Consider the following 27,646-nt stretch of genomic DNA (forward strand, 5'->3'; position numbering starts at 1 on the left):
TCGGACACAAGCGACACGTACCAGGTGATGGATGCAGGACAGATAGGCAGACAGGCTAAGACCCAGATAATGCAATGTGGTATGTGGTCTAGTATCATTCATAGCCAATTAGATTCCGAGGAATCGCCACGCAACCTCGAAATAAAGGTTGGATAAATCCACATGACTACATTACCTTAGTACCTTGGGACTCGAGACTCTGTAAAGATCAAAGAGCAGTACCATATGCGTGCAGAGTCGATCAGCCACGTCTTGGAAGGCCATTAGTCTGCAGGATACAGGGCGACTGAGTACCAAACAGCAAAGTCTCTTATTATAGTGCCTCGATACCTTTTGCAAGTGAAGAGGATGTATGATGCAACAACTTACCAAGTCGCACGGCAGTGGGAGCTCCGGAGATCTTTCCTGGAAGCAAAATGCTTGTTTGATGGATGCTATTTTAATATCTGGGCGGATCGTCGACTCGGGTGGCGTGTCCGTACTACCCCTCGTGGTTCAGGGAATAAAGATATATTTCACACTATTCTAAGCTGAACTTCACTTATCAACCTTCCAAACGCTTTAGAAGAGTACCAACTTTTTTTTTTTTTTTTTTTTTTTTTAGCTATTTCTGTCATATGGTAACTAGTTCTTTGTTACTTCTACCTCCTCATACGGTAGTGCTTTGGAATATGAACATGCACTCTTGTTCTTAGCGTAAGTGCATGTGCAATTGTCTCCACTTCCCCAACAAGCAAGCTTTCAGCCCAGTCATTTTAGTTACATTTCATCATCGGTTCCGGGTCCATCCAGCTCTGACTGACTTGGCCTTGGGTACTGAATGAATACATTACCTAGGTACCTTAGGTGAGCTGTTGGCGTTGGTGGGCTTTGCCTGCTTCACATCCATTCGCATTCTATCCATCCCACGTGCATGTTTCGTCACCGCTGGTGTTCTCCCTTGGTTTCACCTTGACTCAATCAACCTCTCTTCCACTTCCTCTTATCACTCCCCGATTTGCATAGCTCAAATCTGTCTGTCTCGTCTCGTCTTGCCTTATCTTCAGCCTGAATAGGTCTCTTTTATTATCTGCTTCTCGAATCACCCGACCCCTTGTTCCAGCTCCAAGTGACATACTATTATGATCCGCTAGCTACTCCCTGTCCGCAGAACAGAGCTTGTCTCAGGATCCTACATAAGTATTTGTGTCGCGCTCCCTTGCACTGGGTACCCTTTGCTCGTGCTGCTTTGGCCACGCTTCCTCTTTGTCGTGAGTATTCCCTCTTTGGCGAGTACTGCCTTTACTCTCATTCTGTATTGCCCAGCTTACATCTAAAGCAACCGCCTATACATCACTCTCAGCACGTGAAATTGGACAGGAAGGATACGCCCAAATCATGGATGACGATACAAAGGGAGCCTCGGGTACTGCCCAAGGCCTCAAATCCGACAATATCTCAACCGATAGCGAGATCATCCTTACGCCTGATCATGAAGCTCCTTCTTCTCCGAACAACCCGCCTGCCGACTCCGCCCTTCTTGACACTCCAATGCTGGGTGCTACGACGCCCAGAGGCTCGATGCACTCGAGAAACCCGTCCTTTTCTGGTAGCAGTTCCAACCATGAGGACTGGGATGGCCTTCCACCTCTAGATCGCCTATCTGTGCTTGACCTTCTCGACAACTTTGCTCTTCCCCAGCAGCTCGAGAAGCTACAGAAGGGCATCTCAGCGCAGACGGACAAGGTCAGGCGTTCCAGGGAAGCGATCAAGACCAAGACACAATCTGCTCGGGATCGCATGGTTGAGGAGTGGAGACGCCGGGTCCCTGAGGCTGATGAACAGCTCGATCGGTACCGCAAACAGATGCAACGCCGTGTCGATAAGCTCGGGAAACGATGGAACGACACAAAGGTTATCAGTGCCAGAGAAAAGGTGTCCTTTATCTTTGGTGTTATGAACATCTTCGTCAGCGGATACCTCATTGGCGCATACCCAGAGTACTTTCATTTGTGGTACACCGTACAACTCTTGTATTTCATGCCGATTCGATTCTTCACATATCATCGACGTGGCTACCACTACTTCCTCGCAGACCTCTGCTACTTCACCAACCTGCTACTGGCTCTCTCGATATGGATCTTTCCCGGCTCGAAGCGTCTCTTTACCGCCTCATACTGCCTGGCTTTTGGTAACAACGCAGTTGCCATTATCATGTGGCGCAATTCACTGGTCTTCCACAGTTTCGACAAAGTTACATCGCTGTTCATCCACATCATGCCATGTGCGACTTTGCATTGCATCGTTCACCTGTTTTCGCCTGATGAGCAGAAAGAACGCTTTCCTGCAATTTGGACCATCAAGAATTCCCCTCCAGGCTCCCCAACAGCATATGCCAATGTAGTCTCGATGCTTGCTTGGAGTTCCCTCCCTTATATCTTCTGGCAAGTCTTGTACTACATCTTCATCACTGTGCGCCGAAGAGACAAGATTGCGGCTGGTCGGCCAACCTCGTTTACTTGGCTCAAGAGATCATATGCCAAAACCTGGCTGGGAAAGTTTGTCCTCCGACAACCAGAGCACATGCAAGAAGCAACCTTCATGATGATTCAGTATTCATATGCTCTTCTGACTATGCTCCCTTGCCCTTTATGGTTCCTGAGCCGCTGGGCTTCTGCAGGCTTCCTTATGGTGGTCTTTACTTGGAGTATCTATAATGGCGCCACATATTATATCGATGTATTTGGGGTGCGCTTCCAGAAAGAGCTAGAGGCTATGAAGGCCGAGGTGGCTCAATGGCAAAATTCTCCCGAATACATGCCACTATCGCCTCCGCTAAATCCCCGACCCGATGCATCCTCTGTCCCTCGCCAAGCTCAACAGGGAGCGGCTCCCTCAGCATCTACTGGCCAGATTCCGTCCATGAATGAAGTTAATCGAGAGAAGGACTTGACGGAGGGAACGTCTCTGTCTAAAGATGATGTGAATCGGCCTGTTAGTGTGGACAAGATCCCTCTTCTAGATGAAACACGAAGCTCTTCTGCTACTGGAGTTGCTGGGAATTCAGGTGACACAACACGAGGCAGGCGAACGCGTTGAACTTGGTCTATAAATTAAGAAGCATACATTCGTGCATGCCTTTGTAGTGGCATGGGGTATGTGATGAGATCCTTACTTACCTTTTCCTATCAATGGTTTGTGATATTTAAGCAATGCGATGTTACTAACGTTCACTGAACCTTTACCTGTCAATTAATTCTCACTAAAAGACAAAATATTACTTATGGATACTCCCCAACTATTGTGTTACTATGACAGCTCTCGTCAGTTGCGTATCAGTGTCGGCGTGAATATGTGCAGGCTACCATAGCGTATTACAGTTGATCACGACGATCACCACAATTATGGGAAGTCCGCTCGTTGAACTTGAATGGGGAGGTTTGCCCCGTCAGATTCATCAGGCATCTATCTACCTTACCATCGGGTAATCCGCCGCGCTATGCGGGCCGAATGACCAAAATGAACAGAAAACAATCGCTATAGCTCGCCCGTTTGCTCGCTTTACCTGCCTGAAAGGTAAAGAGAGACCCCTTTCCATCGTTAAACCCATCCTTTCATCCAAATGGGGTGTCATGATCCGTCACAAACCCCTAAGTCCCAAAAACCAGTAAAGCAATCCTGCCAACACCGCCTTCCATAACCCAGTGAAGGACCGAGTGATTTCTGATACAACGCCAATAAATGCATAATGCAATAGCCTTGGGGGTATGAATTGTAGCGCACAATCTGCGACTTTCAAGAGTTCCAGGAACTCCTTGCACTGTGCCTGTAGTAAAAATGCGCATTCCATATGGTATATGGTCATAGTCTAGAGCGAACATATCGAAACGCTTCTGAGCAACTCGTAAAAATGATGTAAGGCAACCCCTGATCGCCATCAGCTAGAAGACTCAGCGAATAACGGCCAAGTCGGCAAGCCGACCTCCATTATCTCCGTCTTCTCGAGTCCCAGGTCTGCGGCCAAAGGTGGACCAGAACCTCAAGGTCTCATCTCCAGCGCCAGTCACGATTGTTCGGCCATCTGGGCTCATAGCCAAGTAAAGCACACGATAGGTGTGGCCTGTGAGGCTGGCCACCTGGGTCATAGAAGGATACTTCCAGACAACAATCTGATTTTGGCTGTATCCATGCGTGGATACGATTTCATTCGAGTTTTTCGACCAAGCAATATTGCAAACCTGGCTGCCTGTGTCGATCTCGTTGATGACTGAGCCTTTGACGGTGTCGTGAAATATTATGCGACGGTCTGCAGTGCCACCTCCAGAAGCCAGGAGGCCGCGCTGATGGGGCGACCACGATATTGCTTTGACGGCTGCGGTGTGATCTGAGAACTTCCAAAGCGGTGTCTCCGAGAGCTTATCCCAGACCATGAGCTTGTTGTCATTGCCACCACTCGCTAGTTGACCGTCTTCGCAATTCCATTTGAGTCCACAGACTTCCTGTTTATGGCCGACCAGTTTCCTCAGCCACTGATCCGGGGCCCGTACATCCCGGTGATAGATCAATCGATCGCGTGATCCAGATGTGAGAATGTGCGTGTTCCAAGCGAGAGAACCTACTCTTGCTGTGTGTCCGGTCATTGTTCGTAGCCTGCGAGCCTTTTCCGCGTCCCAGATTTGTACAAGGCCTTTGCCCGTTCCTATAGCAAGGTGCGTGCCTTTTTGAATCCATGAAACGCTTGTGACAGTGTCATCATCGAGTGTGCAGAGCTTGTTGACTTTGCTAGTTTGCGCATTCCACATGTACACACTGGAGCCCAGGCCAACTCCGAGAATGTTGGCACTTCCCCAGTCGACCAAGTTAAGGTAAAAGTCATCGGCTAGTTCGGGAGCATCGAGAACCTTGTAAGGAACCTTACTGACAGCTCTGGGTTGACGTCTGGGACTCAGTAGCATTTGTTGACTTCCAAATCGCACTGGCGATAAGCTGTAAATCTCACTCCGAGTATCGAGGTTGGGGCCATGCCGGCTTTGCGGTGTCTTCGAGGGTGTGGGGTGCCCCGCGACCTGATTGTGATGTCGAGGTGACATGTACGAGAAGAGATTTTTGTGAGGAGTAGAAGGTGTTAATGATGATGGCAGTGATGGAGCTGTCGCATTTGTGGGAGGAGTGTGAGCCCGCGTACCATCATTCGCGGGAATATGAGAGCTTGTAGGAAGGGTTTGGGTTGGGGTGAGGGTTGGGGTAGCTGCTTGTGGTACAGAGCTCTCGAAGAGCTCAGCACGTAGTAGGTGGGAAAAGGTCCGGTTTGCTTCCTCCGCTGGCATTGCATGTCAATGTCTGAATGAGATAGGGTATTTAGGTAACAACATACTCTTCTGAAAATGGAGCTCGCCATGTGGTGTACGTTTCTTTTGTTTTGATGGTGTGGCAGGAGATCCATCCTCATGCAATAGACTGAAGCTTGCTTGCAGGTCCTGGCCAGAGCGGGTCGGAATGAATCTGCAGGATGATGAGCATATGCGGCGGTCAAAGTAAGGGGTCAACAAACCGATCGCCATTTATTCGCTGCCGCTTACGATGAGGGCTGGCACCTGGGGTACTCTCACGTTGCGGACGTTGAAACTCTCGGAGCAGCGCACTATCGACGGCATCGATGTCGAAAGGACTCGCGCGGGCGCCTTCGCTTTTCCTGGCATTGCTGCGGAGAGCACGGTTTGGTGCGTTATCGTGGCTATGTCGGGGTTCTAAACGGGCGCGATCTGAGCGGGGAGGTGTGGATGAGCGAGGAGTGGCGGTATGGCTCTTGGATTCGTCGATAGCTCGCTTTGCGGACTGATGATTCAAGGCAGCCATGCCCGCGGCTTCTGGGAGCGCCGCCATAATTGCGATATTGGCGATACAGTTTGCAGTCAAGGTACTGAAGGGCCGTTGTAGCTGGTGGTGGTTATAGAGATGAAGATTGCGAGGCAGTCGTAGGAGCGTCGTTTGGTTGATATTGGTCAAGCGATGAGTATAAAAAGAGAGTCGAGGCGAGACGGTGAGGGCGCAGTCCCAAGCACCGTCCAGCTAAAATCAATCTTTGTTCGTTGTAAGGCGTTTATCGCATCGTCCCGATATTCTCGCAGAAACCCAGACAGGGACTGGAAACGTTGATCACAATACTCGATGACGTTAGTGAAGCGAGCTCGTACTTAATCGATAAAAGTATAATATGCTGAAGAGAACCGATGGCCGTCGACTCGAAGAAAGTGAAAAAAGGAAAGCTTGTGATGATGCACGACGCGATAGTTGACGATATGAGGCGTGAGGTGCAAGATCCAAGTCGGCCAGAGCCAGCAGTAGTGGAGGACGGAGGTTGAAGCGGGCGGGTGAGGTGCGGTAATGTCCAGTGCTGAGGTGGTGCTGGGCAGAAATGCGCTAGGGGTGGCGGGAAGAGGGTCGCAGCTCTCGTGAGGGATGTTGCTTGTTGCTGCTGGAGGGAGGTTGAACTGGGGCTCTCATGGCGCGCTAGAAATCGCGTGGCCAATCAGATAGCTCAGACATCAGAACCAAACCCCCTGCGCCCCCCGGACGGGCTTGACAAGGAGGGACCGCGGACGACCAGGAAACGCGCGGGTCAATAACAACAACCAAAATAATAGTAGAAGAACCGTGATTCTGTTATTGAACGAGAGGAGCAATAGACTTGAACATAATGACACGCGATTGAGTGGACGACCATTGTTCGTCATAGGCAGGTTTCTTGTTTCTCAACAGAACTCATGGATGCTCAATTGTTCTTCCCATTCCTCTTCTTCTTGAGACCGTTGAAACTATATTGTTCCTGTCCCCCCTCTCTTATCAGGAGGGTCCCTCTTGATTCATGATGCCCAGTACCTTACTTACCAACATAGGCAATCCGGGTATTCGGTTGGTGCCGGCGAGCACATGGCACGGCATCTGTCTGCCTTTGGTGTCAGCTGATGCGTCATTCTCAACGGCTGAGAGGAAAAGAGGTATCGACTCTGGAAGAAAGCATCACCAAACAAAAGCATGTTGTGCATTCGATTTCGACCTATGTGAACAACAAGAGACGGGGCTTTGGCTAAGTACCTATGATTATTTCACAGCCGCCGTAATAATAATTGAAATTGATACTACTAGCCTCTCAAGCTAACCATACCAAACATAGGGATTTACATATATTGAATGTCATTAATAAGAAGCGCATACATTCGCCTTATGCATGACTTGGACGCATACAAAACAACAACATGCTCGAGGGCAATGCAACAAGGGCGCGAGACACAAGAAGTGGGAGAGTAATAAAAATTGAGGCTAATTGATTTGAGGCTGATTCCTTGCAATATACATACGTATATTTGTAAGGTCTGGTGCCCGGATGCGAGACGATCAATTGTTTTTATTTTGTTTGTATCTGGACAATCAATATTTTCGGAGCCGGTCTCGGAGCAGTCTACAAGCTAAGGTATAACAAACAAGCGGGACGTTCCGCAGCTAGTTAGTTCAGACCTCATCGTTTGGCGATCACAGATGACGAGAACGACATGCTTTACTCACTTTAGCATCTACGGATATATATCGACATATCCTAGGTACTCATCTAGATATCAGTGAACAACTGTAGTTAATTCGGTGATTGGATCGCAGCTGAACGTAACACGCGCGTATGTAGCGCGATCTCTCTGCCCCAGCCTTCGAGGCTCAAGTCAATTGGTTGGCTCTGAATTGTCATCGATTGCATTGCTTGTTTGTGTCCTTTGTCTGTGGCCTCTCAGACTACCAGCGTGTCAGCGTCCAATAAGCGCCTGGTTCTGTCTACAGTGCTATTACGAATGAGGAACACTGTTGACACGGTTCACGTTAATCCGCGACGACACGCCACTCAACGCGTCTAACCCGCGTCGCTCTTTTCCCCTCTTATCCCCTTTTTTCTTCTCCCCCCACCTGAATTCCAATGGAATGTTTTGGCCAGATGATGGGTCCCAGGAAGGACATGAATACTGGCCTGTGGCCGCTCAGATGGCTTCTAAACTCCACTCCACAAGCAAACGTCGATTCTAGGGAAAACAAGCTGTGGTAAATAATAACAATCGTTCATGCTATACGCTATCTTGGGTGTTCTTGTACGGCCGACTGAAAGCTGAACTCTCCAACACTTCGAGGTCAGATATCCTGCAGCTTGCGGTTATGGGAACCTTGGGTCATCACTTCATTCTATTGCTCGTTCTTTGACGATGCCTCTAAAAATTGTTCTATCATGTCGAGGTCAGTCTCCCAACAGAGAACTCCCTCCATACCTTGCTGCGCCTTGTTCCTTCAAAGCACGGTCAGGCCACCCTGAAAATTGTGAAAATGAACAAAGAAAATATGGAATGGCGTTTTCAAGGGGTAAAAGAAAAGGAAAAAGAATGATGTCAGTCAGTCAGGGATATATATGTATGCGCAACAAAATAAAGGCCTCCAGGCCCGAATGTTGGAAAGGGTCGGCATGTGAGTATGTCCCGCACCACTAGCACACGAGCACTTGACTCATTCCATTGTTCATGCTTGGGCTTCTGCTTGCGCGAGCAGTCTCTCTCGCCATCCATTGCAGACCTCCTCGAATCCGCCAATCACATCTCCACACACTCCTGCACATTCTCTCTTCTCCAGACGTTCTCCCCAATTGCCCCTTGTCAGCCATCGCTCGCCCTCCTCCCTAAGCTCCTCTTCCCTCCTCATCTCAGCCACAATCTCCTTTGCACTCTTCAGTCTTCTTGTCGCCATTGTCGTTGTCTGGCGAGACATGTGTAGTGTGTCAGAGAGATAATTGAGGTTTTGGACAAGCTCAGTTGTAAGGGTGTGAAGGCTTGTTAAGGAGTTGAAGGCCGATGTTGAAGGCCGTGGCATGGCATCAGAGAGGTTTAAGAGCAACGGTATCAAGTCGTCAATAGTCTCTTGGTCCGGCGGTGCAACGAGAGGAGACAGCAAAGAGAATGAGAGGTTATGGATCTGGCGAGATTGGTGATTCAGGTGCGTGGTCAACGCTGAGTGTGCCGTTATCAACCTATGATCTATGTTAGCCTCAAATTGTATTAAAAGCGCCATCGCATCTACAGACCTTGAGGCACTAGCTTCAACACTTGACTGGGAGCCGAGATCCCGCAGGGCGTTCGTCACTCTCCTGAAAACATCGTCTGCTGGGCCTCCGTAGTTCTCTGTTCCTCTCCGAGCCAGCGACTCTACAGCATCCATTTTGGACACCAAGCCAGGTGGCATACCAGGGGAATCCAGGTCGGATTCCGAGCCATATTCACTCCCATCGTAATTACTAGTTTGACGCTGGTGTTTCCGTCGAGGTGAGAGAAGTGTGAGGTTCATAGCCTTTGCCCTATCACTTCCTTGCTTTTTAGGACTGTTGGTGTCCTCGGTATCTTCGATCTCGTCGATCTGATCATTGCCCTGCCCTTGCCCTTCAGCTCCAAACATGTCACTGTTGGCATCACCATCTGTGTATTCGCCTTCGTCTCCTGAGTCAGAAAAGGCGTCGGCAAGCTCATCAGCTAGGTTGCCCATGCCGTTTCCACCCAAGTCGGATGCATCCTGCTGATTGAAGCTGTTTCGGAACGGGGTGGAAGGTTCTTGCACCGATGACTTGGAGAGCCTTCGGGCTTGGGGCGAGCCTGAGAAGCTATCGAAGGCGGACGAGTTCCGAGAGTGTCTGGGAGTATGCGGCGATGATGGCATTTTTGATGCGTCGAACTGCAGATGCAGGAGTCCTCCCACAACCTGGCTAGACTCACAAGCCTATGACTACCACCGTTCCACCGCCAAGTGCAGCGGGTTGGACACCGCCTTATTTCACGAGTCGCGGCGTAAATCAGGAAGCTTCGGGAATTTTTGTCGACCCTCTCTTGCAGTAAAATATTGTATCGCAGACTTAGTGGTTGCTTGATCTCCTTTCAAAATGGGGGATGTCGAGGGAGAGTCGGCGACGCTTGAAATGATATCGGCTTAGGTGACCAGGGACCCTTATTAGGTACTGGCTAACTAATTATTGACCACACCAAATTGGCCGCCAACAAAAGGACAGGACAATGAACGAACCGAGCTCCCAGGGCGTCCCATATGCTTAGGGTTCATTTCTTTATGCGGTATGCCATATCTCCTTTCGATGATACGCAATCTTACAAATACATACCAGGGTATTTCGACTCAACTCAACAGCGTTTAATATTTCTGGATATCGTCGTGGCGGCTCGATGTTGGTAGCGAAACACAAGGTGGACCGTGCCAGGACTGGCGCTAATGCGGGCAAAGGGTATTGGTGTTAGTGCCAGCCCAGTGGAGGAGATAATGTTATGCAGAATGTCTAGGGGAATGTCAAAACGTTTACTATCATTTGTGGCTTAGGTTGTCTCCAAATAAATCGCACAGCCACGCTACACCAAAAAGAAGCAAACTGGACTTATCAGAAGCTCTCGCGGGACAGTCTGAAGTTCGGATTTCTCATATACATCTCTCGTTCTCATCAGACACGCCCCCGAACTGTCTCGATTTTACTTGTTTGGCTGAAGACAGACAAACTCCAGCTTCGTACCGCCATTCTTTTACATAAAGTGTGGCTCCTATATTTCTTGATCAGAAAACGCAAAAGCAGCTCTGAATATGGCGACGTTTCGGCGGTTTCGACCTGACGATGTGAACAAGTTTTCCAAGTGCAATCTTGACCCCTTCACGGAAACTTACGAGCTCAATTTCTACCTCCAATACCATGCCAAATGGCCATCCCTCTTTCAAGTTTGTGAGGATATGGATGGAAACATTGTTGGATATAGTGGGATTTATCCTTTACATTCAGTACCAGCTTGTCGAGGCTAACATATTGACTGGCAGTCATGGGCAAGGTCGAGTCTTCTCCGGACGCCTACAAATTCTCCGAGCATTACCTACCATGGCACGCTCACATAACGGCGCTCACTGTTGCCCCGGAAGCTAGAAGATCTGGCATTGCAAAGATCTTGACTGATCAGCTGGAAGTTGCAGCTGATGCTGAGAACGCCTGGTTCGTGGACTTGTTCGTTCGAAGCAGCAACCACAGAGCCATTGCCCTTTACAAGAATCTGGGTTACAGCGTCTTCCGCGTGGTGAAGGACTACTACGGTGACCACGCAACGGACCCTTCCAGGGCGAGCGAGGACGCATTCGACATGCGCAAGCCCATGAAGCGGGACAAGGATCGTCAGCACATTCGAGATGATGGAGAAACTCATATGGTTGATCCCGAGGATGTTTGGTAAATGGTATCAACATGCGATTGTCCTTTCCATGACTCCATCGAGCTTGAAACTCAACTCAAAATCCAGTGTATGGGCTTGCAGCCCCTATCATGACATGATGAAGACTAACTATTCATATCCAGGCTCCGTCCACTTCATAAACGCTTCCACTTACAAAGGTACTCTCAGGGCCGAGGAGGAAAGCTATCACATTGGCACACTCTTCTGACGTACCTTGGCGCTGGAAGGCAGTTGGCTCGTCGAAAGCGGCGTCGTCTGGTCGGTTGTGCATATCCCATGCCTTCTTCATCAATGGGGTATATATAGCTCCAGGAGCAACAGCGTTCACTCGCACTTCTCGGTGGCCGTTCTCCTTTGCTGCCGCTCTTGTCAACCCAACTATTCCATGTTTGCTGGCGTCATAGGCGCCGTGCTTGGCAAATCCTGATTATACTGGTCAGCTTTAAAGACCCACTATGTGCAGTTTGCAACCTGCCCTTGATGCCATGAATAGAAGCAACGTTGACGATGGAGCCTCCGTCTACTATCCTGTTGAGCTGTGCCCGTAGACAATACATTGTTCCTGTCAAGTTCACAGCGATGATCTTATGCCATTCTTCATCCTCAAGTTCCGCTACGGCACGAAGACCGTGGTGCTTCCCAATGATGCCAGCCACGTTAGCTGCCCCGTCGAGTCTCCCATATTTCTCAACAGTAGCGTCTAGCCAGTCTTCAACTTGGGGCCGCTGTGAGACGTCGACACGAGAAACTAGCGCCTCGATGCCCTGCTCCTCAAAGTATGCTGTAGCAGTTGACATGGCATCGGGGTCAATGTCGGCGATGCTCACAGTAGCCCCGCGTTGTGCAAGAACTTTGGCTGTTGCGAAGCCGATTCCGCTTGCACCGCCAGTCAGTGCGTAAACTTTTCCTTTAAGTGACATTGTCCGTGGCTTCGAGATCGTGAGTTGGCTGCTAGATAGCAAATGAGGAATGAGTCAGATGCTATGGTACAAAAGGATATATAGAGAGATATGAGTTTGGGTTTCATGGCTGGCTGGATCGAGATTCCCCGCTTGAAACATCGGTGGTTAATTTGGGGAATAACTGACATTGTACTCAAAGTGCAACTTTTTCGCAGGAACACAAACATTAAATTCTATATCATATGTAACGGGTTAATTACCAGGTCAGAATAGGAGATAGATTGTCAAATACGTCCCAGCAACAAATCGGTGCAAGCAGGTTTGTAGGATATACATGAAGCTCCAGGGTAGGCACTTGAAACTGGCCTCTGACGGTTCTGCTTGACTTCCTATAGTCTTATATGACCACCTACCTATTAATATCTTATAAGAATGAGATAATATAGAGTGATGCTATGTAGCTTGTATGGAAGCTTGGCTTTTCAGAGGAAGTATAGTCTGCTAAATGCAACAAGATACCTACCTACATCCTCCCTTGCACCTTTATACACAGGACAATACTGTATCTGTAGGATGGGGTAGCACTGTAATAAGGTAATTACGTAGTTGCCAAACTGTCGGGAACGGCGAAATATATACTTCGTTCGAATGGGACAGTGTCCTCTTCAGACAATGACACTGGCTTGCAGCTGAGTTGATACCTTAAACTCGACTTGCTTTTCACCCATGTTCAGGTACCTCAGCCTCAGCCTCCAGCAATCAGACAACAGCCTAGGCCCTGTCCCCTGCTAGGTCAGGTAGTTGCCTCGCTGACGGGCAGCGCTAACGTCGTAATTGGATTCGCCCTTGTCCCCATCAATTTCCAACCAAACACGGGCACGCACGCACGCCTCGATTCATCATCCGTCCCCATCACCAGGCCCATCCACTTCCGAGCCATCTCGTCTGGTGCTGTTTGCCCATCACCATCACGTACGTTTGATCTTTGGCCTAACCAAAGTCTTTATATTCGGCCAAACGTAGAGATTTCTTTGTTCTTTCTCTTTGTTGCACAGCATTTTCAGTAAAACCGCTGTCAACTTCGTTGCCGCATTCCCAGGCCCTCCTTTTTTTTTTTTATTTTATCACACTTATTAATACTCGGCTTTGCTGCCTTGCGGCGCCTTTGCTTTTCCCTTTCCCCTTACGCCGACTTTTTTTTCTCCCTTCTTCAACATCGCCTTTTCACCAAACCAGCCTGCGCGTGAGCTATTCATCGTCAGCCACCGCACCTAAACCATTTCTGGCCCCATTGTCTATTTTATATTTTACTAGACAAAACCAAATCAAAAGAGATGGCTACTACCGCGATGGATTACGAGGCTGCCAATGGCGACCGGTACGAAGGTTCGTTGCCAGCTCCAAGCGCGTTGATGTACGCGCTTGCTTGCTCTTCATTACTGTTTACTTGAACAACACTCCATCAAATTCGCCTGCAGCACTTTATACTCAGCACCTCCCCGTCACCCGATCAACCCGTCCTCTCGTATCTATTCGGCTTGCGCACATAGCTAACCGGCCTGTTCTAGATGAGGCTCCTCGATATGAGCGCGACAACCGAAGTGCCTCGCCTCGCCCTCGTGACGACAACGAAGGCAGCCGCCGTCGCTCCGCTTCACCCGGCGGCCATGGTGACAGGTTCGTTGCAATGAGTCTCACCTCATCGATAAATACTGACATCTATATCCATAATAGCAACATGAAGGACGTGTCTGCTTCCCGGGACGACGATGATGGTGCTATCAACCCTGGATCCAACCTCTTTGTCACAGGTATTCACCCAAAGCTTTCCGAAGCTGAGGTGTCCAAGATGTTTGAAAAATATGGCGATGTTGAGAAGTGCCAAATCATGCGTGACCCTCATACCAAAGAGTCCCGTGGATTTGGCTTTGTCAAGATGGTCACATCTGAGCAAGCCGAAGCTGCCAAAGAGGGTCTTCAGGGCGAACAGATCGAGGGCCGCACTTTGAGCATCGAGAAGGCCCGCCGAGCCCGCCCTCGTACCCCGACTCCTGGCAAGTACTTTGGCCCACCCAAGCGAGGTAAGGAATCCCAGTAGCGATATATTGGATATTGTACTGATCAGTCACAGAGCCTCGTCCTGGACGTTACGATGATCGCCGACGTGGTGGTTACGGCGGCGGCGGCGGCGGCGGCGGTTACGGCCGTGATGACCCCTACCGCTACCGTGGTTACGACCGCAACTACGAGCGACGTTATGAGGAGCGTGGAGGTGGTTACGGTGGCAGCAGTGGCGGAGGTGGTGGTGGTGGCCGCGACTACGACCGCAGCTACCGTGATGAACGTCGTTACGAGGATCGAGGCGGCTATGGTGGCCGCGACTATGATCGAGGCTATGAACGCCGTGACCGTGACGAGGGCTACGGCCGTGATCGCTACGGAGGAGGAGGCGGCGGTGGCGGTCGTGAAGAGAGAGACCGCTATGGCCCTCGTGGAGGCCCTGGTGGTTCTGGCTATGAACGTGGTGGTGACCGATACGAACGCGGAGGCGACCGAGATGCTGCTCGAACTCGCGACCCGGCTGCCAGCGCTGGAGGAGCCGGTTATGGCGAATCTGCCTCTCGATCCGAGACACGCGATGCCTATGGAGGTTCGACCTACTACTGACGTCCTCCCAATTATGTACCCGCTAACCCTCCCAGGCGCTCCCGATCGCAACATCCAGTAAACGCATAACTGATGTTTGCCACGACTCGACTGAAAGATCAGTCTTTGGGATCACACGTCCATTCTCCTTTCCTCTACTAACCCCGTAACTTTGCTTGTTCAATTTTCTTCTGTTATCTGTTGTTTACTCGTTGTTTTCTTATCTTTCATGGACCACAGCAGACTGAATCGGGCTCTGCTCACACAGGAGTTTAGTGTGATTGCGACAGTTAAGGGATTGGAATCAAAAATGGGTACTCGGCCTGCGTCACTTGAGTTTTCTTGTTGCTGGTCGTCGGTTTTGCAACAAGGTCACAGATGGACCACATTTGGCAGCTTCCGGATCTTTGCAAATCAAACACTTCATCAGTCATCCATCGCGTCTTCGACGACTTTATGATAGCTATTGCCAGCACAACATCAACCAGATGTCGACTCCGGCCTAATCGGTGAATCACATGGACTATCAAACTCAACTTCGAATGCGGCCTCGCGACTCAACTGCCCGTGCTGTCGTATCACATACACATACTATTATGGGGTATGCGAGACGGCCATTTGTGGCTGCTGCTCTGCTCTGCTCTGCTCGTCCTGACTGACTTTAGTTATTGACTCAGAGACGCCTGTAAATGTTTCACCCACCGCCAATCAAATCACACATCGCTGTAAAACAACTTGACACCCCCTACAACTCTGACAATCAATGAAAACCACTATCACTAGGCTCACGCGTGGGGTTTATAATGTTTCTCAGCTTTCAGCGATTCGGTACGCGAAGTCCTCTCAACCACCGTCTTCTCGCCAAGCTCTTCCAACATACCCCTGGGATTATGATTCTGCAAACTTATCGCCAACATCCAGTATAAGTTCTTGCAAAACTACAAGACTGGATCCGTGTACTGGTAAGGACTGCAAGTTGTGATCCTGCTGACTAAATGGTAGGGTGATCCCCCAAACTGGACAGATTTCATACACGAGGACAACCGCCGATGGGTTCGCTGCAACAAGTCTGAACAGTGAGTTGGGCCAATGCTCCTTTAAGGACCGAGTCAAACAAGAGTTATAGCCGTGCGGAAATGCTATTTCAACTTCCCTATTACTCATGGTGAATTACAAAAGAGCATACATGCGGCCATGAAGCATCCAGCGATGCATGCCTTTGACAGTGCGTTGTATTCATTTCAAAGAACATCGAGAAATTGCCTGTGATAAATAGCTGCCATAGAAGCAATCTCTCGACTAGTTTCAGTTTATCACTTTGTAAATATTTGTGTTATTAAATTTCTACCCTTGATGCGCCTGACGTCTCCGCGCTTATTCAACTCGGTATTTTGACCTGCCCGTCACACTTTCGAGATGATTATAGCTTCGTATTATATGTGTAAGTAGGGAACGATATGGAGATGATTCCCTCAACTCACAATGAGGACCCAGCCCGCCTGCATCCCTCGCATGGGAATTGAAAAATGTAAGCAACTTTGATGGCTAGTCGATTGCGTTGAATGTATGCCTTTGGCGACCTATCCTTTCCACAGAACCCGACCTGCTATTTCAAGGCCGCTTCCTCGCCCTCTTTGATAAATGGTCCCCAATGGGGCACATGTCTGGTTACTGCTGGCCACTTGTAGGTCGATTTGGATTTGCTCCAAGCAGCCACCCTACGCCAGATACCAGTGTACCAGTCGCAGCCTCTCTTAGCTGATCCCTCTTCCTTGTTCTGTTCTGCTCATGCAACTCGGACTCAGAGGACTCCGACTCTGGATTCGTCTTATCTGATGTAAAAGAACCCTGCAAGCTTGACAACACAGTTAGGTTCCTGGACGCGACCCTAGCTGTGGCTCTGGAAAGATCGAAGAGAGACATTGGTGCTTCCTCAGCCTGACGAGCTGTCGCGCTGGCAGATATGTTGCGGGGTGGATAAGCCTTGTCTGGGTCTGGTGTATCGAACGAGCCAGGGAGACCCGAAAGGTCACCTGCGGTGTCCCAGGCAGCTTCTCGAGCAGCCTCCTCCTTGATTGCAGCATCCAACTGCTCTTCGCAACGACGGAAGGTCTTTAATACTTCCTGAAGCTGAGACGGGGGTGCTATCCGTAGAGAAGTTGCTAGGCACTCAATCCGCTGCTCGAGATGGCGTATCTCGGGATTTCCACTTGCCGTTCCGAGATGCGTTGGCTTCTGGGATCTCTCCGTGCGGACATACTTGCCAGCGTCAAGTGCTGCCTTCCAGGACCATTCGTCAGATATGCCTGCAGGCTGCGACTTATGTACGTTCTCATCGGCACCAAGACGGGTTACCACGTAAGAGTATGCTGTTTCGAAGTCGTCTTCGCGCAAAGCAGCTTTGATGCACATGGCGACGATTCGTCTTGTAACCAATGATTTGACCGCGTCTTGATCCTCTGGTATCGGCTGCTGCTTGCCTGGCCTCACGTAAATTGGCAAATTCGCATGGATCATGTTGCTTCCCAGTTCCTCAAACTCTTGCAAACGTGTGTATGCTTTGGGATTTTGTTCTAGAACTTTCTCGATAATCGAGACCGGATCAGAGTGCACTCGAAGTACAACAGGACTGAAAGGTTCGCCTTGTTTGAGTACCAGGCGATAGTCGCTCAAGGCATGAGTAGCCTTCAACAATGCTTCGATGCGTTTTCTGACGGGATGATTTGTACCTAACGTTCTCGGAAAAGCTTTGAGGCTGATTTGGTTGTCAACAATGGTGTCCCGAGGACATATTAACTGACTTACATTTCGTCGCATCTTTTCAATCCCCCTCTATTTCGGTTTGGATTTGAAGCATTGTCGAATGCCCCAAGAGCTGCGTTTTGTGCAGTGTTTAACACGGCAGATACCAACAGAGGCGCATCTGGCCCTTCATGATCGTAAAGGGTTCTTGCTAGGTTGTATCCTAAGACGTGTCAGGTGTAACTTGGTCATATAGACATGCTCATAATACATACGTGAGCGCGAGAGCATCGCTTTCAAAAGCTCTGTCTCAATGAACTCCAGGGTCACATTGCCAAATATGCCCTGTAAAGTTTCGTCCCCGGTGGACTTCGGACTGTTTCCCCAACCGTGCAGCCATAGTATCTCTTTTCGTGCCCGGATCCAGCAACCATCGTCATCAGATGCACGGGTTGGAAGAGTTCGTATAAGCCGGCCAATTTGCGATTTTTGTTCCTGCTGATCTTGAATAAACGCTAGATCCCCAGCTTTACGGACTGTGCAGGGGACGCCCGAGCGTGTAAGAATATAAGCGCTTTGGATGAGAGCAGGGAGAAGATCAAGAGATTCCTCCTTGGGGGTTGTAAGAGGATTTGAGCTTTGTAGTAGGTCGTTACGTAGGTATGTCGCAGCTTTGGCGCCGCCCAATGCATCTATATCGAAAGGTGGAACAGGGGCAAGATTTTCTACTGCTGATTGAAGTGTTATATCGGAGTCTTCATCCAAAAGGGACCGAATCTTATTGCAAATTCTGAAGGCTGCCTCCAAAGCCTCCACGTCGGCATCAGAGACAAGATATGCAGAAGCTAGGACGGCTCTGGCATAAGAGCGGTCGAGATACTGCTGTTGGTTTTCCTGAAGCCACGAGCCGGTATCATTTCCCAGGTCTATATCCGATGGCCCATCCCAGGATTCAATGGCTTTGAGAGCGACTGGCCAGGATGTTGCCGCTGTAGAGGCGAGCCATTCGAGGGCCTGCTCCCAACCAGGACATGATAATTCAGGCGCTGCATCCGTTTCATTTGATACGTCTTGGTCAAAGGCCTCGCGTTTCCACCTCGATTCGTTATGCAGCCAAGGCCCAACAAGCCCACTCAGATCACGGCCAGCCAGGCCAAACTCATCATCGACGGCACCTGTCTCAGCGAGTAGATAATCGATGGCCGTTCTGTCAGGTAGATTCTGGAACTCAAGCAGCGAATACCGTATAGGTCTTTGTGGATAATACTCGTAGTTTCGTCTGACTAGAGGGAGTACCGTGGAAATCATCCATTTGTGAAGTTCTTGCGAATGCTGCAGAAATGGGGATACTAGGTCAGGAACTTGTGGTAACATGCCCGCTTCTTCGTCCATTCTGTAAGCCCTCAAAAGTAAGAAAGAGGTGAGTGGATCAGCCTCGTGAGCGAGAGCGAGAGGCACATCAGTATTTTTGAGGGAGAGAAGATGAAGTCTCTTGACTTTTCTTGAAGCCTGATCTTCTGTTATACTTTGAACAGAAGAAGTGTCGAGCTGGTAGTCTGGACTTGTCTGTAATGGCGACTCGCCGCTGGCTATGGCTTGTATGAGAGGTACATACACCGCCGGATTGAGGGTTTCGGGAAGATATGTGAGAATGATTCGGAGCACCAGTTCTGGCCGTAGTATTGCTGCATGTTGACCAATGAGATAGGTCAAGCTATCGATGTCGGCGATGGTTGCGAAGTGTACAGCCAAGAGCACCATCTTCGCAGCACCCAGCGTGACATGAGCCGCCATGATGATGATGACGACGATAGTATTTCCAGTCGGATGATAGAGTCAATGAGGGCATAAGTGTTAGTGAAGCTTTTAGAAATAGTTTCGCTTTGGGATTGGAAAAGGAGAGGTCATATGTTGGTTAACCAGCTTCAACTAACAAAGTGGCAGGTTACCTACCTTAGTACTGAACAGAGTGGACAAGGTTAAGGTGTAGTAGAGTACCTTGGGTAGCTACAGCCACATATACTACGCCACACATGTCCATCTGCGGCGGCTCAAGCGTTATTTTCAGTGAGCCGATAGGATCCACTTCACCATCCAATCCACGCGCACCGATTTGCTACTCGGCCAAGGTACGGGTGAACTCAAGAGCCCGAAGCACTTCACGATTACAACGTCAAACGAACCGCGATTCAACGATCAGATACTGCCCGACCCGCGCAAAGCCTCGACACATACTCAATTGGCTCAAGATGGCGTCGGGATACGGCATGAACGGCGGTAAGTCTACCAAGGCAGCTTCCACGCCCACATACAACCAGTCAAACATTCCTTGGACTGACGACATCTACTTGGACTCTAGGCGTTGGCCGCTGCTTTCCCTTCTGGCAGGAGGTTATGGGATGCTATGTGGTCAACACCACTGCCGCTGATGACTCTGGCAAGAAGAAGTGCGGTCTGGTTCTCGAAGATTACTACGAGTGCCTCCACCACAAGAAGGAGGTAGGTTGAAGCATGCAGATTCGGCGTTGCTTTCGGCATAGTAGGACAGTGAATTAACAGCAATCGACAGCATGCTCGAGCTCTCGCTATGCAAGCCGCCTACGCCCGAAGCGAGTCCGCTACAGCGCGCGATGATGCGCCCAGCGTTAAACAAATAAGGAGTCTAGGACTCATCGACAAGGAGGAAGACACGAAGAAGGTGCTAGGACAAAGCTAGACGACGGATGGATCTGGAAATACTCACTGAATTATACTCGAATGCTATTTATGTTAGCCCGATTACCTGTATCGCTCAGCTACACATGAAGGAATAAACCTTGGTTTCGCTCAAGCTGCCAATCGTGACAAAGCCCAAACCAGCTGGGACTTTTGACAAGCTATCAATGGTAGGGTTGCCAATTTCTTCGATATGAAACAGCTTATTCAATAATCCATTTTGGGCAAACTCGACAGCAATACCACCATGCAGGTTAGCATTGTGCTCAGAATCTTGTTGACACATGCAGCCATGTGATATGAATCAGGCCAAGGGCGAGCCTGACTGAAATTGGTTCATTGTAATATGTCCAGGTCCAAGGGCAGCAGGAACCAAGCAAGGCACAAGCGCCAGGGAGAGAAAGGTGCGTAGGTAACCGGCCATATTCGCCAGCCGACAACAGCTGGCTGCCAGTTCCCCCTCATACCTCTCATCAACAATCTCCAAGCAACCCGGATTTCCTTACACTCAGGGAGGGTATCTGTTACTTAAGTTCTGCCAAATCGACCCTCAAAGACGCCTTTCCTTCATCTTCGTCTGTAAACGGCCTTCTCGGATCGCTGGTTACCTGCTAGAGCTTGTGCAACATGCCTTGTCTTGAGGGAATTGAAGTTGCAATCGTCACTCAGCCCGAGCTGGCTAAGCTCCCCGAGTGTCGTCTCTCGGATTCCTCCTCTCAGAGTGTTCTGCCGTCTGCTGATCAATTGTCTTGCTTAAGTCTTGCCGCCTCGAGCCGACTTCGTTCATTGCCACGCCAGCTTCGGAAGACCAGTCCTCGGATTTCTGTCTACATCCCCTCAGACCCAGGTTTGTCTTTGCCTGAACCAAAGCCTCCAGGGAGCCCTGCCTGACTGGGTTTAGGATCACATTTTGGAATCCACTATGCACTCAACGAAACGTCACAACTGCCACGCTACTTGTATTTCAAGATTTTCATGAATGGCAGAAACATTACAAACTGTGGCGTGAGGGTTCTCAATGGAGCTTCAGGTTCCATCACACGCTCCCTCTGTGAGCCAAGCGAGCGCTGGAAATACAAGGAAGATGGCGTGTTACGCATCAGGGACGGGATAGAGGCACGTTGCTTCTCCTTTCTTCCACATGCGCATCAATCAGTTGCAGAAGATGGCGGCTTGATAGAGGTCCAAGTCTTTCGGGCCAAGGGCCGAATTCGAAGATTGCCCATACTAGATGGCCACCGTGGTCAGGAGTCATACGGGATTGGGTTGGTGTGCCTTGCATAGATGTTCAGTGACGCTAGGCTAATCAGTTGCAGGTCGCCGTCAGGTGGTCTCCTCGATTCACCAGATGAGACCTGTTTCTACGATTGGATCTTAATCGACTCAAAAGAGTCACCTTTCGTCTCTTTCCGTTTTCTTTATAGATCGTTACTAAACCTGCGCCAACTGAGCCTCGCACCGGATCCTGAGTTGGGCGACAGTTCAGTCGACATGGAAGAGGACATGGCTGAGCACGCAAGCGAAGGGTTTTGTTCCATCAAACCACTTCGTATTGGTAATCTTCGTACAGAGAGTCCAAGTAGCTCAGTATTGGATGATGCTCTGTCGGTCCAGCAGGAGCCCCATTCGTCAACACGTCCCAGGCGGTTGACCGAAGCAGCCCCTATAATTGCAGCACCAAAAGCCTCAGCTCGTCCTCTCCCTGAGGTTCCGATCAAGAAGCCTGCAGACCATGGAGACATTGAAAAGCAGGTCCAGGCGCATGAATACACTTCTCTATCCGATATCCAAGAGGAGATAGAGCACACCGATACCAGCCTGACCAGCACTACCAGTTTCCTAGGTCGATCCGATTCTCCTCGCAGTGTCAAGGCGAGAGTTCTCGAATTGAACGATTGCGGTATAATGCCGCTTCAGCCAGCTCTAAAGAGAGACACCAGCTCGACCATCCTCGAATCACTTGTGGACTACTCAGAACAATCTGGCCCGGGACAAAACCGTGCGTTATCTACATCGACGGGGAAGATGGGCTACCTAGAAACGGATGAGCCTGAGCAAACATCGGAAATGGAATCGATTGTTGCGGAAGCAGAACATTCATTCAGGACTGGTTGGAGACTGAGTGAGAGCGAGTGGATCAAGGGGGAGGTTTGAGTGCACAAATGGCAACGTGGCAGAATTTGTAACACAGAGTTGTTTGGTTCTGGTCTCGCAGAGGATTTCTTAATGAATGTGTGATAATGATGGACTTACAAAGGAAGTGTCTGTAGGCCAGAACATTTCAGTCATGTCAATACGACTGAGTACAATGTATACATTATGTGCCCACCCAACAGCAGATGAAATAGGGATGTTGAAGGACTGTGAATAAGAGCGGTGACGTACGTGCCTGCATGTGTACCGAGTTTGTTGTTCTTGAGGTAAAATGACTGTCACCGGCAGTGGCAGTGACAGTCAGTAGCAGATAGGTCCTGCTTGCCAACCTTATGATCAGTATCAGTCACTCAGGCAGCCAGAGTATTCCAGTATCCTCATCAACATCTCAAACCTAGCAGACAAACACCAAAACAAATGCAACGCATCATGGCGGACCAAAGCTGGCTACGATTTCTTGGGGGCAACAGAGCTCGACAGCACGATCTGAAGTATCGTCGCTCCGAAGCAGCCCTACAAGACTTGTACAAAGATCCTCCCAAAAGCAAAGAGATGCATGCCCACCGCTTGAAGAAGAGCATGACGCGACTCCCTAGCTGGCAAGGAGTATCTCAGGCAAACCAGGCGACTACCGCGGCGGCTGAGGCGGAATACAGTTTGGACGAAGTAGACAAGTTGTTCATTAACGCAGGCCAGCAGATCTGGCACAACCCCTCCATTGACCAAGTGGCAGAAACCTTGCAGGTTGCAGTAATGACCAATCCTGCAAGCGAAGCACTTTCCGCAGAGTATCGCTCACATATCCTGCTCCTTTGCGAAGCTTATGGCACTCGACACAGAAAGATTGCCAAGCTCGAAAAAGAGCTTGCAGAAGCAAAAATGGCACTCAAGGACGAGGCAAGTCGACACAACTCCATAGAAGAACACTGGATGGTCCAGGATGCACGGTACAAAGCTGAGGTTAAACGTCTTGAGATGTTTATTCATCGAATGTCTGATCAAGGCATGGAGGCTGTGGCACTCGCCAGGGCCGGTAGTCTCCTCAGGGGAAGAGCTGGAGCTGCCACAGGAGGGCAAAGGGCCATCAACAGTGACGTGGTCGACGAGGACACTTCGAATGGAGGTAAGTATGCCCAGCCGTGAAGCACTCGATACACTCTGACATTTGACGTAAAACAGCCTCTGAAGCCACTGTCAAGAACGAACGTAATCCCACCTTACTAACACGACAGGATACAGTGTGTAAGTGTTCATGCTCATTTCCAGACTTGTTTAGTATCCGCTCCATGCTAACATCTTATAAACAGTATCTCGAACACGAACCATGGATACCAGCAACGAGATCAGGTTGAGCAGAGGGTTCCGGGTTCAAGACCACCTCAAGAAGAAGAAGAAAGCAGCAACCGGCGCTCGCCGACTTGAGACACATGCAGACGACGATAGAAAGACACGCCCTGAGCAAGGCCGAGAAGAACTGCAGTCACGAAGTGCTTCTATGCTCTCAATTGGTCCAGGTGGACGAGGTACAGCAGACATGCCGCCACACATGGGTAGTGCCAGGAGGGAGCGCGATTCTACCGAAGAGTCAACAGTAATGGAGGAGGTTGGCATTATTGACCGGACAAACTCTACATCCACATCTCTCACGCAAAGCCAGTCAAGCCAGGATACGGTTACTGAGCTCCGGTGTGATCGAAGAAGCCATCAAAATAACCCTCGCCATCATCGTCAATTCTCGTTTGTGGCCGGAGACGATATAACAGCGGTACGGTTGGGCGGGCCCAGAGGGTCTAGAATTGCTCTGGGTCAACATATCCAGACGAGCCAGGCACCGACGACTAGTAGAGAGACTGGTCGTTTCTGTGAAGAGAACCGTAGGTCGAGATCGGCCGAGTGGATACGGACGATAGAGCAGCGATGGTCGGACATTGACGACAACCCCGGAGCGTCAGACCTGCGACTCTAGCCACTCCAGAGGATAAGCTAGCCGTCAGACCTCAGTGTCGTTTCTAATATCGAGCCTGGAGGTGATTGACTAACTCCCCAAAAGGTTCTTCTGTCAGTAGCATGTGGAGCCTTGGACAGAAGGCAATTAGAGTTTTCCATTATATCAACGGCGAAAGTTTATACGAGGGGTGAGTCGGGTGGAGAGTTTGTCGCAAGACGGACAGCATGGGGGTGTTGGGAAAATCACACGATGAGAGGTCCCACAGGGCGAGGGTCAACAACTCGACTCGACTCGGCTGTGACAAATGATGCAAGCGATAGGCCCGGAGTGGAAGGATGTTCGGATGACCGAGAGGCGTCGCCTCGACGAGGCTCAAGACTCGACGGAAGAAGCATAGTATGTGACGACGGATGTGACACGGGTGAGGCGGGCTTGACGGGCACGACGGGCGACACGGGATCTAGCCCTAGAAGACAAAGGCAGCGAGCAAACAAACGAGCAGTTGTGGTAAAACCTGGAGAAGACTAGACAAGCCCGGAACAGCCTGTCAAGCCAAGGCAAAGACGCCGGTGCCGAACCTTATATCGAGTTCAAGACTCAGTGAATTGACAAATTAAGGTTAAAAGACCTTGGAACCGCTCGGAGTGGCGCTCGCGACAGGAATGCCAATACAGCGCCTGCTGAATCGAGCCACGCTTCATCGACAGCGCAAGGAATGTGACTGTCGCTAAATCAAGGAACCATCAACGGGACGGGTAAGGCAGACGAAGCGTCTATCAGTCTATCTCCTCAGCGACAACATGGCATGCGACTAGACCAGGGCATGCCGTTATTCAAACGATGGTCTAGCAAAGTCTAGAGCTGTGCCTGAGGTCAAGAGCGGAGAGATGAGTCGTGCCTGAATCGTGCAACGTCTTTGTTGGTGTTGTTCATCGGCTTCGCTTAATTGAACGAGCCTCGATCGATTGAAGCACAGGCTATCTTGTGTGTTCGAGGGAGTGTTCTGTTGCTGATACCAGGACAATGCACTGAAATGTTGAGTACCAAGATTCGACAGCTGTGGAGTAGATCTTGGGGCAAATGCATGTCTGTCTGTAAATCGACGAAGGTGTTTTATTGCAGTGATGATACGGAATAGATACGTCAGAGACGATGGTGATGGCTTCACCATAGCTCGATCGTCGGCCAAGTCATTGAACATTGGGCGATGAAGGAAAAATAAAGTTTTCCAAGCTGTTAGTCGTGAGTGAGGTGATCCATATGCGGCCAACTCGAGTAGAGCAAAGCTGTAGGGGTGCCTGAGGTGAAAATAGCGGATGACTGACTGACTAGCGCCAGTTAGAGTGCGTTGGCGCTGTTGGTGGCGGATCGAGCACCCTACCACTACCTACGTTTAGCTTAGTGAGTGCCTGCTCGATCTCCCCCGAACGGCGGCGATAAGCGAGACTGCTGAATCCAGATCCCTGGGTCTTGTAGACCTGTTGTTGGTTTAGACGGAGGCCATAAACATCCGCGTTCGTTGAGTTTCCTTCCCTCCCGTCCGTCCCTTCCCTTCCCTCTCAGTCCCTTTTTTTTTTCTGTCTCCATTTTGTCTCCATTCCCATGCTATCCAATTCACGCACCCCTGTCTGTTCTTGGTTAGGAGGATCGGACACAAGAAGTCATTTCTTCAACCGTCGAGCAGAATGTGTAGGTTTGTTTGTTTGTTTGTTTGTTTGTTGCTTGCCTAGTTATTAGTCTACCTAGTAGTTAATGTTTTAGTTGTCTCTTTTCCTTTCCTGCTTCCGAGGCGCATGGCTCCGCATGACTGGGTCTCTTGGTCCGCGATGTCTGTTTGCTTACCTACCTCCTTAGGCTGCTACCTACTACAAAGCTAGAGCTCCCGTCTCGACGGGATACCCGGTACAGAGGGCTGGTTTTGCAGTAATATGGCTACTAACAAAGCCACAAAAAATACACCTAAGCAGGAGGAATTGTGTCCGGATGCAATGTCTCTGTCGCGAGACCTCATGGACGCATTTAGTCCGGTCGTAGGCCTTGCAAAGATTTGTCATTCGTGCCAGCCGGTATTTGCGTCGTTGGTTGCACGATGCGTCCAGTCCAATGTAGTACGCTGGAGGGACAAAGTTTTACGTAGCGACAGGTTGCATATCCATACCGAGGTAGCTGTTGCTAGGATTCCATCCTCTGCCACTGGCGAAATCTCCGATCAAAGTATGAAGATAAGCTGTTGGTAGAGTGGATGGATTACATCACATCCCCCAGGAGAGTTTTCTGCGTTGTTTTCAGAAGAAACAAAGAACACAGGAATGAAACTCAAATTCGGTCAAGGTGTCTCTAGGACCACAATTCGGTAATGATTTTCTCATGCATACGTTCGTTAGAGAGTCAGCGTAATGCTCAAGCTGATGGGCCTTACCTGACACGTAAACATTCGATCTCATCATTTGAAACCGACAAGGACATCGAGGACAATCTCAACGTTGTCGTGACGCACTAAAAGACCAGGACTTCCGCTACGGCCAGTACAAATGCAGTGAACGCGACCTCGGAACAGAAGGCGGGCAAGCTTCCCAACTAATGTCCTGTATGTATATGCATATATACACAATGCATGCGCAGTGGTTTCTTTTTCGTAGGACAATGGAGATAAGATGAGGTGCAATGAAACCTTCTCACGATCCGGGTTGAAACTATCCATCGCAACGGCCCTTGAGACACAGAAGCACCAGCTCCAGCACCAACGACTGAACCCATTAGACTAGGGGGTGTTAGTCAGACAGATGGACGACTCAAGAAGCGTTCAGGCCTGAGCAATGCCAAGCTGCCAGGGGCCAGGGGGAGCGGCCTTTGTGCGCTAAGAAAGAGAGACGGAGCAGAGAGAGGATGGAGGGGGTGTAGATTTAGCCAACGGTGAGCGGGATCGGTCGGTAGTGGACCTTTTAGCTGGGTTAACGATCCATGCTCAAATCCGAGACATCGGCATGGATCATCCCCATCCGCACCAGAATGGAAAAAACCGTCCGTCTGTGGCTGACTCGATGTTAACAAGTAGCGGCACGATCTAAGCCGCAAGCAGTCATCCAAGTGTCGACAGACCGCAAATAGTTTCAACCGTCATGGTCAGGGCTCAAAGCAGAGACAGAAAGGCCAGCTTGATTATGAGTGAATAGTCAATGACCGGATATGAGTCTCTGAATCGCGTGAATGGTGGACCGAATTAATCAATAGTGCTATTGAGCTAGCCAGCCCCGTCAGTAAACAAGACAGTTGTT

The 27,646-nt window shown here is 49.8% G+C and overlaps 11 protein-coding genes across 24 annotated transcripts; 6 read left to right on the forward strand and 5 right to left on the reverse strand.

Annotated features, from left to right (window-relative positions):
- Window positions 1-581: 581 nt before the first annotated feature.
- FOIG_06671 (uncharacterized protein) lies at window positions 582-3,341 on the forward strand. 2 transcript variants are annotated; one of them, XM_031205820.1, is made up of 2 exons: window positions 582-1,250; window positions 1,306-3,341. In XM_031205820.1, exon 2 carries the CDS (start codon window positions 1,378-1,380, stop codon window positions 3,076-3,078), a length of 1,701 nt encoding a protein of 566 aa, XP_031064544.1. In that variant the 5' UTR covers window positions 582-1,250; window positions 1,306-1,377; the 3' UTR covers window positions 3,079-3,341. The 2 variants fall into 2 exon arrangements, with proteins under 2 accessions (XP_031064544.1, XP_031064545.1); XM_031205821.1 differs by having other exon boundaries at window positions 1,319-3,341.
- Window positions 3,210-6,397, reverse strand: FOIG_06672 (cell division cycle 20-like protein 1, cofactor-APC complex). 3 transcript variants are annotated; one of them, XM_031205822.1, is made up of 3 exons: window positions 5,531-6,397; window positions 5,354-5,481; window positions 3,210-5,299 (listed from the first exon to the last, which is right to left on the reverse strand). In XM_031205822.1, exons 1-3 carry the CDS (start codon window positions 5,860-5,862, stop codon window positions 3,930-3,932), a joined length of 1,830 nt encoding a protein of 609 aa, XP_031064546.1. In that variant the 5' UTR covers window positions 5,863-6,397; the 3' UTR covers window positions 3,210-3,929. The 3 variants fall into 3 exon arrangements, with proteins under 3 accessions (XP_031064546.1, XP_031064548.1, XP_031064547.1); XM_031205824.1 differs by having other exon boundaries at window positions 3,210-5,481; XM_031205823.1 differs by having other exon boundaries at window positions 3,389-5,299; window positions 5,354-6,348.
- Window positions 6,398-7,967: 1,570 nt separating this feature from the next.
- On the reverse strand, window positions 7,968-10,280 carry FOIG_06673 (uncharacterized protein). Its single transcript, XM_031205825.1, has 2 exons — window positions 9,086-10,280; window positions 7,968-9,031 (listed from the first exon to the last, which is right to left on the reverse strand). Exons 1-2 carry the CDS (start codon window positions 9,709-9,711, stop codon window positions 8,527-8,529), a joined length of 1,131 nt encoding a protein of 376 aa, XP_031064549.1. The 5' UTR covers window positions 9,712-10,280; the 3' UTR covers window positions 7,968-8,526.
- Window positions 9,816-12,275, forward strand: FOIG_06674 (acetyltransferase). 3 transcript variants are annotated; one of them, XM_031205827.1, is made up of 4 exons: window positions 9,816-10,118; window positions 10,169-10,801; window positions 10,861-11,331; window positions 11,387-12,275. In XM_031205827.1, the coding sequence occupies exons 2-3, from the start codon at window positions 10,633-10,635 to the stop codon at window positions 11,262-11,264; spliced, it is 573 nt and encodes a 190-aa protein (XP_031064551.1). In that variant the 5' UTR covers window positions 9,816-10,118; window positions 10,169-10,632; the 3' UTR covers window positions 11,265-11,331; window positions 11,387-12,275. The 3 variants fall into 3 exon arrangements, with proteins under 3 accessions (XP_031064551.1, XP_031064552.1, XP_031064550.1); XM_031205828.1 differs by having other exon boundaries at window positions 10,169-11,331; XM_031205826.1 differs by having other exon boundaries at window positions 10,861-12,275.
- Window positions 10,458-12,308, reverse strand: FOIG_06675 (uncharacterized protein). Its single transcript, XM_031205829.1, has 2 exons — window positions 11,740-12,308; window positions 10,458-11,687 (listed from the first exon to the last, which is right to left on the reverse strand). The coding sequence occupies exons 1-2, from the start codon at window positions 12,182-12,184 to the stop codon at window positions 11,377-11,379; spliced, it is 756 nt and encodes a 251-aa protein (XP_031064553.1). The 5' UTR covers window positions 12,185-12,308; the 3' UTR covers window positions 10,458-11,376.
- Window positions 12,309-13,016: 708 nt separating this feature from the next.
- Window positions 13,017-17,635, forward strand: FOIG_06676 (uncharacterized protein). Of its 3 annotated transcripts, XM_031205831.1 has the most exons (6): window positions 13,050-13,552; window positions 13,735-13,843; window positions 13,901-14,247; window positions 14,298-14,816; window positions 14,869-15,413; window positions 15,490-16,170. In XM_031205831.1, the coding sequence occupies exons 1-5, from the start codon at window positions 13,501-13,503 to the stop codon at window positions 14,892-14,894; spliced, it is 1,053 nt and encodes a 350-aa protein (XP_031064555.1). In that variant the 5' UTR covers window positions 13,050-13,500; the 3' UTR covers window positions 14,895-15,413; window positions 15,490-16,170. The 3 variants fall into 3 exon arrangements, with proteins under 3 accessions (XP_031064554.1, XP_031064556.1, XP_031064555.1); XM_031205830.1 differs by having other exon boundaries at window positions 13,017-13,552; window positions 14,869-17,635; XM_031205832.1 differs by having other exon boundaries at window positions 13,040-13,552; window positions 14,298-17,635.
- FOIG_06677 (uncharacterized protein) lies at window positions 14,795-19,520 on the reverse strand. 2 transcript variants are annotated; one of them, XM_031205834.1, is made up of 4 exons: window positions 17,830-19,512; window positions 17,618-17,777; window positions 16,294-17,567; window positions 14,795-16,238 (listed from the first exon to the last, which is right to left on the reverse strand). In XM_031205834.1, exons 1-3 carry the CDS (start codon window positions 19,346-19,348, stop codon window positions 16,481-16,483), a joined length of 2,766 nt encoding a protein of 921 aa, XP_031064558.1. In that variant the 5' UTR covers window positions 19,349-19,512; the 3' UTR covers window positions 14,795-16,238; window positions 16,294-16,480. The 2 variants fall into 2 exon arrangements, with proteins under 2 accessions (XP_031064558.1, XP_031064557.1); XM_031205833.1 differs by having other exon boundaries at window positions 14,795-17,567; window positions 17,830-19,520.
- A 142-nt stretch (window positions 19,521-19,662) lies between these two features.
- FOIG_06678 (NADH dehydrogenase (ubiquinone) Fe-S protein 5) lies at window positions 19,663-20,546 on the forward strand. Its single transcript, XM_031205835.1, has 3 exons — window positions 19,663-19,831; window positions 19,914-20,053; window positions 20,124-20,546. The coding sequence occupies exons 1-3, from the start codon at window positions 19,804-19,806 to the stop codon at window positions 20,268-20,270; spliced, it is 315 nt and encodes a 104-aa protein (XP_031064559.1). The 5' UTR covers window positions 19,663-19,803; the 3' UTR covers window positions 20,271-20,546.
- FOIG_06679 (uncharacterized protein) lies at window positions 20,284-26,839 on the reverse strand. 6 transcript variants are annotated; one of them, XM_031205841.1, is made up of 4 exons: window positions 24,464-26,839; window positions 22,818-24,406; window positions 22,523-22,740; window positions 20,284-22,303 (listed from the first exon to the last, which is right to left on the reverse strand). In XM_031205841.1, exon 1 carries the CDS (start codon window positions 25,570-25,572, stop codon window positions 25,201-25,203), a length of 372 nt encoding a protein of 123 aa, XP_031064565.1. In that variant the 5' UTR covers window positions 25,573-26,839; the 3' UTR covers window positions 20,284-22,303; window positions 22,523-22,740; window positions 22,818-24,406; window positions 24,464-25,200. The 6 variants fall into 6 exon arrangements, with proteins under 6 accessions (XP_031064565.1, XP_031064561.1, XP_031064563.1 ...); XM_031205837.1 differs by having other exon boundaries at window positions 22,523-24,406; XM_031205839.1 differs by having other exon boundaries at window positions 22,818-26,839.
- On the forward strand, window positions 20,897-22,642 carry FOIG_06680 (uncharacterized protein; the record flags this gene model as incomplete). Its single annotated transcript, XM_031205842.1, has 3 exons — window positions 20,897-21,116; window positions 21,171-21,534; window positions 21,586-22,642. The coding sequence occupies 3 exons, from the start codon at window positions 20,897-20,899 to the stop codon at window positions 22,421-22,423; spliced, it is 1,422 nt and encodes a 473-aa protein (XP_031064566.1). The 3' UTR covers window positions 22,424-22,642.
- FOIG_06681 (uncharacterized protein) lies at window positions 22,853-24,389 on the forward strand (the record flags this gene model as incomplete). The annotated part of the gene is made up of 3 exons (XM_031205843.1): window positions 22,853-23,546; window positions 23,603-23,665; window positions 23,731-24,389. The coding sequence occupies 3 exons, from the start codon at window positions 22,853-22,855 to the stop codon at window positions 24,387-24,389; spliced, it is 1,416 nt and encodes a 471-aa protein (XP_031064567.1).
- Window positions 26,840-27,646: the final 807 nt, after the last annotated feature.

This window comes from Fusarium odoratissimum (assembly GCF_000260195.1).
Source record: "Fusarium odoratissimum NRRL 54006 unplaced genomic scaffold supercont1.9, whole genome shotgun sequence".
NCBI lineage: Eukaryota > Fungi > Ascomycota > Sordariomycetes > Hypocreales > Nectriaceae > Fusarium > Fusarium odoratissimum.